This window comes from Triticum urartu, chromosome 1 (genome assembly GCF_003073215.2).
Source record: "Triticum urartu cultivar G1812 chromosome 1, Tu2.1, whole genome shotgun sequence".
Lineage (NCBI taxonomy): Eukaryota > Viridiplantae > Streptophyta > Magnoliopsida > Poales > Poaceae > Triticum > Triticum urartu.
Window position 1 is genome coordinate 43046755 of NC_053022.1, and position 14331 is coordinate 43061085.

The 14331-nt window shown below is 42.2% G+C and overlaps 2 protein-coding genes across 2 annotated transcripts; both read left to right on the forward strand.

The window, feature by feature from the left end:
• Nucleotides 1-253: 253 nt before the first annotated feature.
• Nucleotides 254-1809, forward strand: LOC125551732 (protein SENSITIVE TO PROTON RHIZOTOXICITY 2-like). The gene has a single exon (XM_048715060.1). The coding sequence runs from the start codon at nt 456-458 to the stop codon at nt 1608-1610; it is 1155 nt and encodes a 384-aa protein (XP_048571017.1). The 5' UTR covers nt 254-455; the 3' UTR covers nt 1611-1809.
• A 4488-nt stretch (nt 1810-6297) lies between these two features.
• LOC125545657 (putative GPI-anchor transamidase) lies at nt 6298-11412 on the forward strand. Its single transcript, XM_048709677.1, has 10 exons — nt 6298-6729; nt 7729-7770; nt 7867-8011; nt 8555-8784; nt 8882-8939; nt 9391-9468; nt 9575-9663; nt 10667-10748; nt 10835-11014; nt 11087-11412. The coding sequence occupies exons 1-10, from the start codon at nt 6554-6556 to the stop codon at nt 11222-11224; spliced, it is 1218 nt and encodes a 405-aa protein (XP_048565634.1). The 5' UTR covers nt 6298-6553; the 3' UTR covers nt 11225-11412.
• The last annotated feature ends 2919 nt before the right edge of the window (nt 11413-14331 follow it).

Below are 14331 nucleotides of genomic sequence, written 5' to 3' on the forward strand. Positions count from 1 at the left end.
TATAATATGTACTAACTAGCTTTTTCTAGATCGGATTTTCTGAATCGAATGTATATAGACATGTTTTAATATGTTTATTCATTCATTTCAGTCCGTTTGTACTCCATATATAAATATCCGAAAACATATTGTAATTTGGAACAGACAGGATAGTATATTCTTCGCACACAAAAAAACTGAAGTACAGTAGTATATATTATACCTATGACATATGTGGTGCAGTGTCACCTCTGGTCCGGTTGCATTCGAGGGAGGCTCCAAGTAGGGATGTTGCCAAGTGCGCAGCCCCAGTTGACTTGCCCTTTCCCCTCTTCTAGCCAGTTCTATCCCAATCCATCCCCCATCGATCCCTATTCATCTCTTCTTCCCTAGCTAGCTACTTGTTGAAATTCCTGTTTAGTTTGTGCAGATCATCATATGCATATTGTCGCTCAATATAGGATAGGGTTCGCGAGATGTTCCCAGATGCCGGTGCAAGCCCATACTTCCTACAAAACCAGCAGCAGCTCTTCCATGGAATGAATGGCATCGGGGTGGACGCCGCCTTCCCCGGAGACGGCGGAGGGCTGGCGGTGCCCGACAGTACCCACCGCAGCACCCTGCTGTACAACCTGTCCGTGCTCAAGGACAAGGTGCAGCAGCTGGAGCCGCTCGTCGGCCACGGCCACGTCGTCGACCCCGTGGTGCCCGGAGCCAGCGCCGTCGTCCAGGAGATCATCGCCGCGGCTACATCCATGCTGTACGCCCTGCAGCACCCTTACGTCCTCGGCGCGTTGACAACATCCGGTAATCATGCGGCCACGCCGGAGGGTGTGGTCGACGGCCATGCAAAGAACGGCGCAGCGGATGATGACCAAGACCAGCAGGCCATGGTGGATGCCATGCAGCTGTGGCAGCAGCAGCAACATGGCGGCGGGCACGACATCCCCGGAAAGTCCACGGAGGCGGCCGCCGTGTCATCGTCGACGCAAGCGACGACGGCGGTGGACACGGCGATCATCGAGCTAGACGCGGCCGAGCTGCTGGCCAAGTACACGCACTACTGCCAGGTGTGCGGCAAGGGGTTCAAGCGCGACGCCAACCTGCGCATGCACATGCGCGCGCACGGCGACGAGTACAAGAGCAAGGCGGCGCTCGCCAACCCGACCACCAGGCTGTTCGCGACCTCCGGCGAGGACGCCGCCGCCGGGAGACCAAGGAACAGCAAGTACTCGTGCCCGCAGGACGGGTGCCGGTGGAACCGGAGGCACGCCAAGTTCCAGCCGCTCAAGTCGGTCATCTGCGCCAAGAACCACTACAAGCGCAGCCACTGCCCCAAGATGTACGTCTGCAACCGCTGCAACCGCAAGCACTTCTCCGTCCTCTCCGACCTCCGCACCCACGAGAAGCACTGCGGCGACCACCGCTGGATATGCTCCTGCGGCACCACCTTCTCCCGCAAGGACAAGCTCGCCGGCCATGTCTCCCTCTTCGCAGGCCACCAGCCCGTCGCGCCGCTCGCTCCCGGCAGCGGCAGGCACGGCAAGAGATCCTCGTTATTGTCCCCGTCCTCCGACGACCTTGCTGGAAACTGCACCAACACCGGCTTCTCCATTACTCCTACTACATGACATGCATTGTGCAAATGTGGCCTCCCGTTCATCTAGAAAATATTGTGCAAATGTGATATTGGTACACGTACGTACGTGAGCCCATCAAACTGTAGATATAGTGGGGCTTGGTTACACTATGGATTGTTTTGGAAAATAGGGCTACCATGCCCTGGAAATAGGGCATTCATACGTCTAAAAAGTTTTCTCTCTCTTCTTTTGTAGTATGTCAACTAGCCATACTCATGCATGCGTTGCCTGCCACGAATGGGAGATTTGATTTCTCATTGTCGTATGCAATATAAATTCATTACTTAAGATATGAAATATGTCGGATTTTTTACAACACAAAAATCTTAACCTTAAAAGATTGAAATGTTCATAACTAATTGTGATCGGATTTAAAATCCACTTAGAACACACTAATGAATGTTGCATGGTAGTAATAGGGAGGCTCATGTCTAGATGAGATGGATGATAATATTAGGGCCGCCATAAGTGTCACACTTGTGGCACGAAGCAATTCCGCTTGACGTTTATTGATGCCAAGTTTAGTTACATGAGGATGACAACTTTCTGTTTGGATGACAAGTTTCAGTTTTTTTGTGGATTTTTTTCGAATGACAATTTTAGTGTAGAAACAACAGGGCAGTGTTACTTCATGCCACACGTGTGACACTTACCATTTGGCTAATATTGATGGACAAGCTAGCAAATCCAGCTGTTGAACATATTTGATGATGCGTAGTGGGGCTTGTCTAGAAGATATATATAAATGTGGCTTGTCATCAAACTGTTGCCGCCCTGCCTTGGTGACACCTGCTGCAAATGCAAGGGAAGATAAAATCAACATCAGTAGAAACGATTGGGAGTTTCAAAAAAAAAACGATTGGGCATGACGACTCGAAATCATACATACATGCATGAAGATAATATTTACTTTGGATGAGGCCTAGTAGCGTAATTTTGTGATGAGTAATCATCGATGTAACAAAGACCTCTATAAATGTCATTGCATCAGTTACTCTATTCCTCACGAAGACCACACCCGAAATGTTAGTATGATATTATACAGAAAATAAAGGAGGGTCGGCCAGACAAACATAAATTCACCCTAACCTGTCCACATCATTTGGTGGAGTTGTCCCTTCTAGATTGTGTAATTTCCCTCATGTACTCCAACCGAGCCATATCTAAAAGATTTAGATTATCGATCCCTATCTAGATCTTCACCAATATTTGGTAGAGTATCTTTAATCATGCATGAAGTAGCTCATTGCCGCCACACCTTCAAGAGCAGTGAGAATGATGGCAATAGTTTCCTCATCATGGTACGCCTCCTCGGCTGTATTGACAAAGCAACACACATACACCCTAGGGACCTATATGTGTTTTTGTAGTGAGGGAGTTCAATCAATTAGTTAGTACATTGTAAAGCGCAACAATATATGTTTCCATGTAACACAAAATCGACACTAGTGTTTTACAATTTTTCCTCTCTTTCTTGGAGTCATCACTGTGGTGAGATGTGTATCTATAGAAATTACGTATGGCTTACCCTAGAATCATTTTAGAGATAAGAGATAGAACTTCTTTTTGAATAGAGAATTAGTGTTAGAAATCAATATGAGAACACAAATGGTGTTGATATCAGAAACAATGAGATTATTACCATGATAATAGAAACCAACAAATATAACTAGGGTCCATAGTTTTTATAAAAAATATAACTAGGGTCCATTTTACCTTATTAATTATTTTATAAAATACCTCTATATGAGTAGTATGGAAAAAATATAACCAGGGTCCATAGTTTTTGCAAGATACTCCCTCCATAAACTACTATAAGATGTTTTAGGTCAAGTGACCTAAAACATTTTATATTAGTTTATAAGTGGGTTACCTTTTTACACTAGAAAAACAATATGTATAAAAACTATTTTAAATTTACGGAGACAAACAATGTTTTTATACTATAATAATAACTCATTTTGGGCAATGGGCTGTATTAAAAATGATAAAGAGGTGTAATCGGTTCATCCAACTGGTATATGGGGAGTGGGAGTACATAGTCCTATATATAAAAATGAACCTATACTATTAATAACGAGGTTTACCAAAATGCCGGCATAAGGAGTTTTCCTAAAGTACTCCTCAATTATGTCTCATTCTTCACAAAATTCCTTTTAGAAGAAAAAATAAGACCTCAACATATAAGACAACATGACCAAAAGACCAGAAAAGAATATTCGTATTGCAATTTTAGTGTGGTATATTTATGTCATTTATTAATCCTACAGTCTTACTTTGTCTAATACATACCTAGTATCTAGTACATATGCGAAATTCACTTGACAACGTAGCCACTAGGCAAGGTAAGAAAAAACTTGAAACTACAATGCCTTCACTGAAACAAAATGAGCGCCTGGAATTTGCCATTGAAGGTGATAATAATTCAACGAAAATACATAATTACATCTGAAATCATAAGAATAGGATGAAACAAAAAATATGCTTGGGAGTAACACTGAACTATGCCCCCTCATGGAGAGTGAATCTACATAATGAATTTCTTGAAACCGCCACACTAGATGGAAGCAATAGCAACAAACAAAAATCACACGTAGAAACATAAAAGAAACAAATTGTATTCACATGCAAATGCTTATTGGGTTTGCACCAAGGATCATGCATACTGTTCTCCAGAATTAGTTGGGTTGAGAAAAATTAATTGGCTTCAAACAGACCATAGGGATGACATGACGAGTACATTGGATCAAGTTTCTAACATCCCACGTTTGTTTTTCAGCCATCGACAATATTTTGTGCTCCCTATATCCCATGACGGATGAAACTATGGTATATATCATTATGTTTTCTTGTTCCATGTCATGTTCCATGTCATATATGGTAGATGGTTGGCCTTACTATTGATATTGCACTAACGCTATTCAAAGGCATTGCAAAACCAATACCGCGACAAAGAACATGAACCTCAACCACAAACTCCATTATAGATAAAACCCTATAACTTCGGGAAGGAGATGGCAACATGTGTCATCGAAGGTCGCCTATCAACCCAGACTGCAAGGACCATGAAACTCATCAAAACACTTCAGTAAAGGGCAGAGATGTGCTTGCATCACAAAGAGAGTCGATGGCTGATGACCCACAAGTATAGGGGATCTATCGTAGTCATTTCTATAAGTAAGAGTGTCGAACCCAACGAGGAGCAGAAGGAAATGACAAGCAGTTTTCAGTAAGGTATTCTCTGCAAGCATTGAAATTATCGGTAACAGATAATTTTGTGATAAGGTAATTCGTAACAGGTAACATGTAACAGAAGTAAACAAGATGCACCAAGGTGGCCCAATCCTTTTTGTAGCAAAGGATAAGCCTGGACAAACTCTTATATAAAGAAAAGCGCTACCGAGGAGGCGAGGACACATGAGAATTATTGTCAAACTAGTTTTCATCATGCTCATATGATGCGCGTTCGATACTTTGATAATTTGATATGTGGGTGGACCGGTGCTTGGGTACTGCCCTTCCTTGGACAAGCATCCCACTTATGATTAACCCCTCTCGCAAGCATCCGCAACTACGAAAAAAGAATTAAAAATATGTGCTAACTCATTTCATAAAGCTGTATTTCACTCCATTCATAAACAAAACCTCTCAGTTCAAAAAGAGACTTTTCTCATTTTGGATAGCAGATTTCACTCATTTCATAAAAACAAAATGCTCTTTTAATTTTTTCACTAAAATCAAATAAAACATTTTAATCATGAAAAATAATATTTAAAAAAGTTGATTTCACTAGATTCAAAAAATAATTTCTCTCCATTCAAATAAATGATTCCACTCATTTCAAAAATACATATTTCACAAATTTCGAAAATCGGATTTCACTCATTTTAAAAATAAATATTTCACTAATTCCAAAAAATGGTTTACACAATTTTTAAAAAAATATATAAGTAAAAAAACTAATTTCAATCAATTAAAAAAAATCGATTTCACTCATTTCAAAATTTTGATCTCACTAAATAAAAAATCACTCATTTTTAAAAAAACTATCTTTCAGTAGTTTCAGATAGCGTATATTGTGCATGTCAAGAAATATATTCGCTTTATTTCAGAAAAGCGAGCAAACCCCTTGATTTCACTATAATCAGATAACATATTTCACTTATTCAAAAACTTATTTCACTCCTTCGATATAGCACATTTGACTCAATGAAAAAAGCAGATTTCACTAATTTCAAAAACTGATATCACTCATCTAAAAAACAACCGCTCTTCTCAAAAAACCAATTTGTCTAATATAAAAAAACATATTCACTTATTAAAAAACAGATTTTCTTATTTAAAAAATCAGTCATTCTAGTAAATTGAAAAATCACTCATTTCGAACATAAATATTTAACCCATTTCATATAATTAAAAAATGTTAGAGGTTTACAAAATTCATATAACTAAAAGAAATGTTAGAGGTTTACACAATTCATATAATTAAAAAAATGTTAGAGGTTTACACAATTTCAAAAAACAGGTTTCACTTTTTTTTTTGCGCAGGACTCGCACTCGTAGCGCAGCTGCCCAGGACGCAGTGCGGATTCGTCCACACCGTCGGACTCAGATTTAGTGCCACAGGCAATCTGCTCCTTTCATTTCTGATCCAACGGTTGTGAAACAAAAGTCAGGCAACTGTGGCCGAGTGACTTTGCTTCACTACGTTAGCGGATCTGCCGCCGCCACCTCCTCCATGAATCCCGGCATCGGGTAGCCTGCGTCACGTCGCCGCCGGTAGCACCGTGCCGCCCCGCGACCTCTACGGCACCACCGACGCCTACCACCTCTTCCCCACCCGACGCCGACGCCCACGCCACCTCTGCTCCGCCCCACCTCCGGCCGTCAGCTCAGGGCAGCTCCTGATCCCGCGCGCTGCTCCGGCGGCGAGCATGGCGTTCGCCGGACGGGACCCCGGGCCCTCACGGCCCGCTCTCCTCATCCTCCTCAAGACGCTATCGCTGCTCGTGCTCCTCACCTTCTCCTCCGCCGCGCCCCCGGCGGCGTCGTCTCCCGCGGCTGTGCACAACAACAACTGGGCCGTGCTCGTCTGCACATCCCGCTTCTGGTGAGACCCCCTCTATCATGTCTGCCCCATACCGTCACCACGCCGTTCGTTGCTTCCTAGCTGTGCGTCCGTTTGTTGTGGATCGATGCAACTGTAGTGGGTTCAGGTTCAGTGTGCCAAATGTAGCAGTGAGAGGTCTAGAGAAACAAGGGCGTTGCTGTAAGTGCCAACAAGTGCGCGCGGTTCATACAAGGATCTCGATCCAATTGGTGTAGATTGCATTCGCCTGTGTATTCATGAGTTTGTGCATCCCTGTTTGCCAAGTATTATATCGATGTCACTAATACGGAGCGATTTGATTTTTCTCATTGACTGGGATCCATTTGTAGTGCTTTATTCTTCTGATTGTGTATAGTTTAATATTGTCATCAGTGGTGGAGCCAGCCTGTTCATAGGGCCTGGGCAAGGCTAATGGTCACCGTACTGATGAACATTTGCCGATGAAGCTCCCTATCGACTTCTCCTGCCCTGCTTTAGCTTGAACAAAGGTTCCAGGATGAACCTGGGCAAGCCGCCCAGGGTCGCCAGGAGGTGGCTACGTCATTGATTATCAGTATGACCGGAGATCTCAGTGGTTTTACAACTAATAATTGAATAGAGTTTATTCGTTCTCTCTGTGGGTGTGTAATAATAATGATGATGGCTTAAAATGTCTAGACTGTAATGATGTAAGTTCAGCGAGCACAAGTGTCTTTCGACAGACATTTTGGTATGAACACATGCACAATTGTAGTTTTTCCTCGAATACACAGAAGAAGAATCCCAAGAAGGGCACATATGCACAATTCTAGTTGTGTTAATACCAGCCAATGTTTTAAAAGTTCTCCCTTTGAGATGCATGTTTAGTTCCCATACCTATAACATTTGAATATGTGGCTTATGCTTTTATGTTGTCTTGTTTTTTTTTTGCGGGTGTTTTATGTTGTCTTGTTGATGTTGGGTTCTGCTGCTTATCCCTGTTGTCACTTAATTCTGACCTATTATTGAAATGTTATGCAGGTTTAATTATAGACATATGGCCAACACGCTGTCTTTGTACAGGTAGTATACTTAATACAGTTATGCCATTATATGCAATTGTCAATCATTGTCCTATGTAAGGTTATTCCTTAGTAATGAATATACCACTTTTTCCAGGACTGTTAAGAGATTAGGAATACCTGACGAGCGGATAATACTTATGTTGGCGGATGATATGGCTTGTAATCCTCGGAACAATTACCCTGCCCAAGTGTTCAACAATGAGAACCACCAGCTTAATCTTTATGGTGACAATGTTGAGGTGAATCTCTTTTACTCTGAAAATATTGCTGCTGAATTCATAACATTGTAGTTTGAGAACCCCTAGGGTGCAATATCTTCCCAAGCCCATGATGTGCATGTATCATTGATACCAATGAGGTACCAAAGCTACGAAATAGTTGATGATATCTAAGCATGCATACCCACAGTAAATGACACACTACGACTACTTGACCTCTTTTTGAACAAGTAGACGCCCATAGGCATATATGATCGATATATTGCAGTACCTACAATCTTGATTTTCCCATTGATAATATCATGAAACAATGCCTCCTAAAAGATGGTCAAATTTTGCAAAACGATGGATACTTAAGGCACTCTACACAGCAGTACAGAGCAGCAGCCTAGGGATAAGCAGGAATTCAGGTTAGCTTTTTCAATATGGCCAGTTAGGTCATTTACGGATGATGGCAGCTGACAATTATCCACTCATAATGCTATGCAATCTGACATTTGTATTAAAAAAAGTAATATTTGATCTTGGTATGCTGATGTTACTCTTTTGGTTTTCTAATGACAGGTTGATTACCGAGGTTACGAGGTTACAGTTGAAAACTTTTTGCGAGTTTTGACTGGCAGACATGAGAGTGCTGTACCAAGATCAAAGCGTCTCTTAAGTGATGAAGGAAGCCATATTCTTTTGTACATGACTGGGCATGGTGGGGATGAATTTCTGAAGTTCCAAGATAACGAAGAACTTCAGAGCCATGATTTAGCAGATGCAGTAAAGCAAATGAAGGAGAAGCATAGGTTGAATTGTTTAATTATCAACATTTGGATATTGGCTTGCGCCCCTTCATTTCTGGGTTCATTGGTTCTGACCTTTTCACCTTGGTCTTCCTTTCAGATTTAAAGAGTTGTTGATAATGGTAGATACCTGCCAGGCTGCTACTCTGTTTTCACAGGTTTGTTTCTAGTTGCCACAAGTTTGGCTTGACACATACTGAATTACTGTTATACATATTATCCATTTCATTTTGTAACCATCCAATATTTTTACCTTTTGGGTACGGTTCACAGATGTTTTTATTTATTTGTTTTTCGCACAACTAGCTCCAGGTTCATCTTTCTGAATTTGTTCTCCATATGACCATATACACTTTGTAACATTAGTTGTCGCCGTACATCACCTTTTTATCATGAAATAGCTGTTTGGCATATAATAGTGGCAAATGCTGTATATGCCTTTTGTGAAAATGTATGCTAACCACTTGTGTTTCATGATTTGAATAATAGTTCACATAATTATAGATTCAGACAAGGATCTGCTCTGGTTGAGTAGACTTCACCCTCTCGGCTTTTCTATATCTGAAAATTATGTCTAAAGACTGTACCTGACATGTTTAATATATACAGCTTCAATCACCTGGCGTTTTGGCGATTGGTAGCAGCATGAAAGGGGAAAACTCGTACTCTCACCATCTTGACTCAGACGTGAGAACATGCCCTATACAGTTGTTTCAGATAGTATTTGCGAACTTATTATACCTTATTACTACTTGTTACGAAGCTGGTTAATGTTAAATATTTCTGGTGGCAGATTGGTGTTTCTGTTGTGGATAGGTTTACCTTCCATACACTTGCTTTCTTTGAGAAGCTGAACATGTATAGCAATGCTTCATTGAACAGGTGAATAATACTTTACATGTTCTTCTCTTGGATTATGTATATCGGTTGAAAGTTCATCTATTATCTGCATGACAAGGTGTTGAACTTCGTGTTATTTCTTACTGCGATGTCTAATTACTGTAAAAAGTCGTTTACTCTTTTTTGTTGAGTGTGAACGTTGTGTTCTGCCAGGTGATGATCTAGGTGTGCTGTGCAATTTGCTTTGCTGTTTCTATATTAATACAGGTCATGTTCTTGTTCAGTTTTCGAATTTCTATGTAATATGATGTGAAAGGAAGGTCTGCATCATTTGGGTGCTTTCTCTATATACATGATGTTAATTTATCCTTTCTTAATCTAAAGAGAGAAGGAAGAATCGAAGACTTTGTTTTTCTTAGCAAAATTGGCCAGTTCAGCTTCAAATGATCACTAGAATAGTTTGTATATTCTTCAATGAACTTTTAAGATTCTTGTTCACCAATGCTTTGATTTCTTTGGTGATCGCTCCACTAAATGCTATTAGCTGAAAATGTGACACCATATGACTTCCATGCATGTCTGCCTTAAACCAGCCACAACAATCTGATGAGTACACTTGCTTAAAAGGCAGACACGAATGCTTCATAAAAAAATGGTTTGTGCAATATTACCATGCAGCTAGTTTATAACTTGTTTACTTCCGTTAGATCTTCAGTATGGAGATAGTCATTTACAGTAACATATAATTCATTTCTAAAAGTGATATTTAACCAATATGCTTTCTTTCGAACTTACATAAAAATAATTGAAATCCATGGCTTCTAACTGCGGGCTAATCATATTGCAGTGAACTTTAAATTCAATGCTGACTGTTTTCTGTGTTCACTTATGAATTAAGAGTCAGTTGTGTCGTCTATTCTAAATTATGTGCTATGTCACTCAACTAGATTCAGTCTTATATTTGTTAAAAGAATATAGCTGGGTGGCCCTCATTAGCATCCAATGCTCATCATGGTGTGTTATAACCTTGTCTTTTATATCCCAGTCTTTTCAACTCATACGACCCTTCCATGCTGCTGTCTACTGCATATTATCGAATGGATCTTTACAAGCGTGCCTTAAACGAGGTAATTGCAAAATAATATCTATTTGTAACGACTCCTCTGTTGTCCATGGCTAAGCCTTTTTCCCCTTCTATTCTGTCTTTGACCAGGTCCCAGTGACAAATTTCTTTGGGTCAGTCATGAAGACTATCCATACCGATTCAGCCTACACAGGCTTCTTAGCTGCACATGACACAGAAACCCCCCTTCCTACCGGAAATGATATACTTGACCATGTCATGTTAGAGGATGAGGCTAGTGCAAGAAGATCAGACATAGAAGAGATGAAAGTGAGTTTTAGTAAATTTTGCAAAAACGAAATAGAATTTTGAGACTAATACTTTGTTAATTGCAACATCCAGGAAGCACAATTAAGGTCGCATGGATGGACAGAGGCCTTGCTAGAACAGCTGGAAGGCAAGAATTCTGATGTTGTTGTGATGTATGGCCTGGGAACTATGGGCATACTGTTGGCAATTTCAACCTGGCTATCAATGTAGGAAGGAACTCTGAAGTGGGCTGTTAACACATCTTGCAGAAAAAACTTGGACATACTAACTCCGACAGAATAGGATAAAAAAGAGTGTAAATAAGGGAGATACTTTGGAGCTCTGACATTTTGTATTTTGTACCTTATCTTAGTATCCAGTCAGTTTTTTTAATATAATTGATGTGCGTAGTTTTTGTATGGCATGCTCTACTTTTTTTGGATACGTAAGAAACTATATTTGGTGGACATTTTTGTGCATCTTTTGTTACAGTTCTCTGGATCACATATCATATATGTCAGATTATTTCGTCATTATAGTTGAAAACATTTAGGTACGGATAAGAACATGTACTCAAAACCCAAAATTCTGAGGAACTTTCTTTTAGCCAAATGTCAGAGCTTAGTGTTTCTAATAGATTTGATGGCACCAAGTTTTGAGCTTTGATCATGCTTAGACCAGTCCATTGAATTGTTTAGGGGCACCAAGGACAATTTTCCTTCAAGTGGAAGAAGTAATGATCATGTTTAGGGGCACCAAGGACAATTTTCCATTGAATTGTTTTTCTTCGGAGGGTAGTTTCAACCAACAGTTTTGTGTCAGACTAGGTTTGATCTGTACAAATATCTCCGAGACTTCACGTTGACATGGTTGGAAAAGTCTATGACCGGAACGGTGCTCTATATGAAAAAAGCTAAACTACTGCCTCCGGTCCATATTACTTGTGGGTTGCGACAAGTATAATATGGATCGGAGGGAGTACTGAACTCTTTGAAACTACCATCAAATCTATTAGATCATCTCTAGTAGATCTCTCAAAAGTTATTTAAGAGAGAAATTTTTGTTTTGAGGGATTAAGTGATATCTAGCGGATCCCTCAAATGTGTAGTTCTTAAAGAACAAATATAGGTTTGTATCCCTTAAAAATTTGCTCTCTAACCTATTTTTTACTCTAAGAGAGGGCATTCTCATGGAAAGTAGGCAGACTCCTCCCGCCCCGCATTCATGGCGTGCCGACGCGCGTGCCGGTCGATTGACTCGGCTCCAGCTAAAAACCCAGGGTTGCCACCCCGAAACCTAGCCCATCCCACCGCAAACCCATTTTCGCAGTCGCTGCTCCCAATTTAAGCTTCTCCTGCTGCCAAATCAGGTCGTCGCCGCTTTCCTTGAGCTCAAGGTTGCGGCCGCCGGTCTAGCTCCATCCCCTCCTGAACCCCGCATCGCCTCTAGTAGATCCCGTGCCGCCTATCCGACATTGCCACCGCTCCGCACGCTGACCCGACCACCCTCTTTACCCCAGCACCGCCTTCCCGAGCCGTCCCCAAGCCATCTCCCCCGACTACGTTGCCGCCCTAAGTGTTGTTTGTTTGCCACCACAGCTTTGATCCCCTGTGACGTCTCCCTAAGCTTTGTCGCCATTTTCACAGCCATCAGCATTGCCGTTGTCGTCGAAGTACCGCGATGTCTCTCGCCGTTCGTGGGGCAAGTCTGCAGCGGAGATCCGCGATGCCTTCAGGAGCCGTGTGTGGCTAGGCACATTTACCACCGCAGAGGAGGCATCACGCGCTTACACCGCCGTCGTGTGTCACTTCTTCGGGCCACGAGCGAAACTTAACCTCCCCACCAATGTGGCTGTTGTGGCCGGTCACGCCCCTCCTACCATTCGTATCGTCTACCAGGCCGAGGCAATGCACGACCAAGCGCACTGATGACGATCGACTTGCTGGCCAAGCTCATCGAGGAGGACTCAAACCTCCTCAATGAGAACCAAGCCTTCTTCGAGTCAGTGGCAGACGAGCACACAGTCAACCGCTTGACTGCCTCCAAGCCAAGAAGATATTCAACAAGCTAAGCGACGAGGATTACAAGGACAAGATGCCATGAAGTCGGACAACCCCAACCTCAATGAGGCCAGTTTCCTCCTTTGACTCAGACTTCTCGGATTACATTAAGGACGATGAGTAGTAGAACTATGTACCGTGTAGTTTTATTTATGTTTTATATCAATGATTTGTTGGAAATATGCCCTAGAGGCAATAATAAATTAGTTATTATTATATTTCCTTGTTCATGATAATCGTTTATTATCCATGCTAGAATTGTATTGATAGGAAACTCAGATACATGTGTGGATACATAGACAACACCATGTCCCTAGTAAGCCTCTAGTTGACTAGCTCGTTGATCAATAGATGGTTACGGTTTCCTGACCATGGACATTGGATGTCGTTGATAACGGGATCACATCATTAGGAGAATGATGTGATGGACAAGACCCAATCCTAAGCCTAGCACAAGATCATGTAGTTCGTATGCTAAAGCTTTTCTAATGTCAAGTATCATTTCCTTAGACCATGAGATTGTGCAACTCCCGGATACCGTAGGAGTGCTTTGGGTGTGCCAAACGTCACAACGTAACTGGGTGGCTATAAAGGTACACTACAGGTATCTCCGAAAGTGTCTGTTGGGTTGGCACAAATCAAGACTGGGATTTGTCACTCCGTGTAAACGGAGAGGTATCTCTGGGCCCACTCGGTAGGACATCATCATAATGTGCACAATGTGATCAAGGAGTTTATCACGGGATGATGTGTTACGGAACGAGTAAAGAGACTTGCCGGTAAAGAGATTGAACAAGGTATCGGGATACCGACGATCGAATCTCGGGCAAGTATCGTACCGCTAGACAAAGGGAATTGTATACGGGATTGATTAAGTCCTTGACATCGTGGTTCATCCGATGAGATCATCGTGGAACATGTGGGAGCCAACATGGGTATCCAGATCCCGCTGTTGGTTATTGACCGGAGAGTCATCTCGGTCATGTCTGCATGTCTCCCGAACCCGTAGGGTCTACACACTTAAGGTTCAGTGACGCTAGGGTTATAGAGATATTAGTATGCGGTAACACGAAAGTTGTTCGGAGTCCCGGATGAGATCCCGGACGTCACGAGGAGTTCCGGAATGGTCCGGAGGTAAAGAATTATATATAGGAAGTGCTATTTCGGCCATCGGGACAAGTTTCGGGGTCACCGGTATTGTACCGGGACCACCGGAAGGGTCCCGGGGGTCCACCGGGTGGGGCCACCTGCCCCGGGGGGCCACATGGGCTGTAGGGG

Coding starts and splice junctions, on each gene's coding strand:
- LOC125551732 (XM_048715060.1), top strand. CDS start 456: ATGTTCCCAGATGCCGGTGCAAGCCCATACTTCCTACAAAACCAGCAG.
- LOC125545657 (XM_048709677.1), top strand. CDS start 6,554: ATGGCGTTCGCCGGACGGGACCCCGGGCCCTCACGGCCCGCTCTCCTC. Junction 8,940..9,390: donor CTGCTACTCTGTTTTCACAG/GTTTGTTTCTAG, acceptor TAATATATACAG/CTTCAATCACCTGGCGTTTT. Junction 9,664..10,666: donor AGCAATGCTTCATTGAACAG/GTGAATAATACT, acceptor TTTATATCCCAG/TCTTTTCAACTCATACGACC.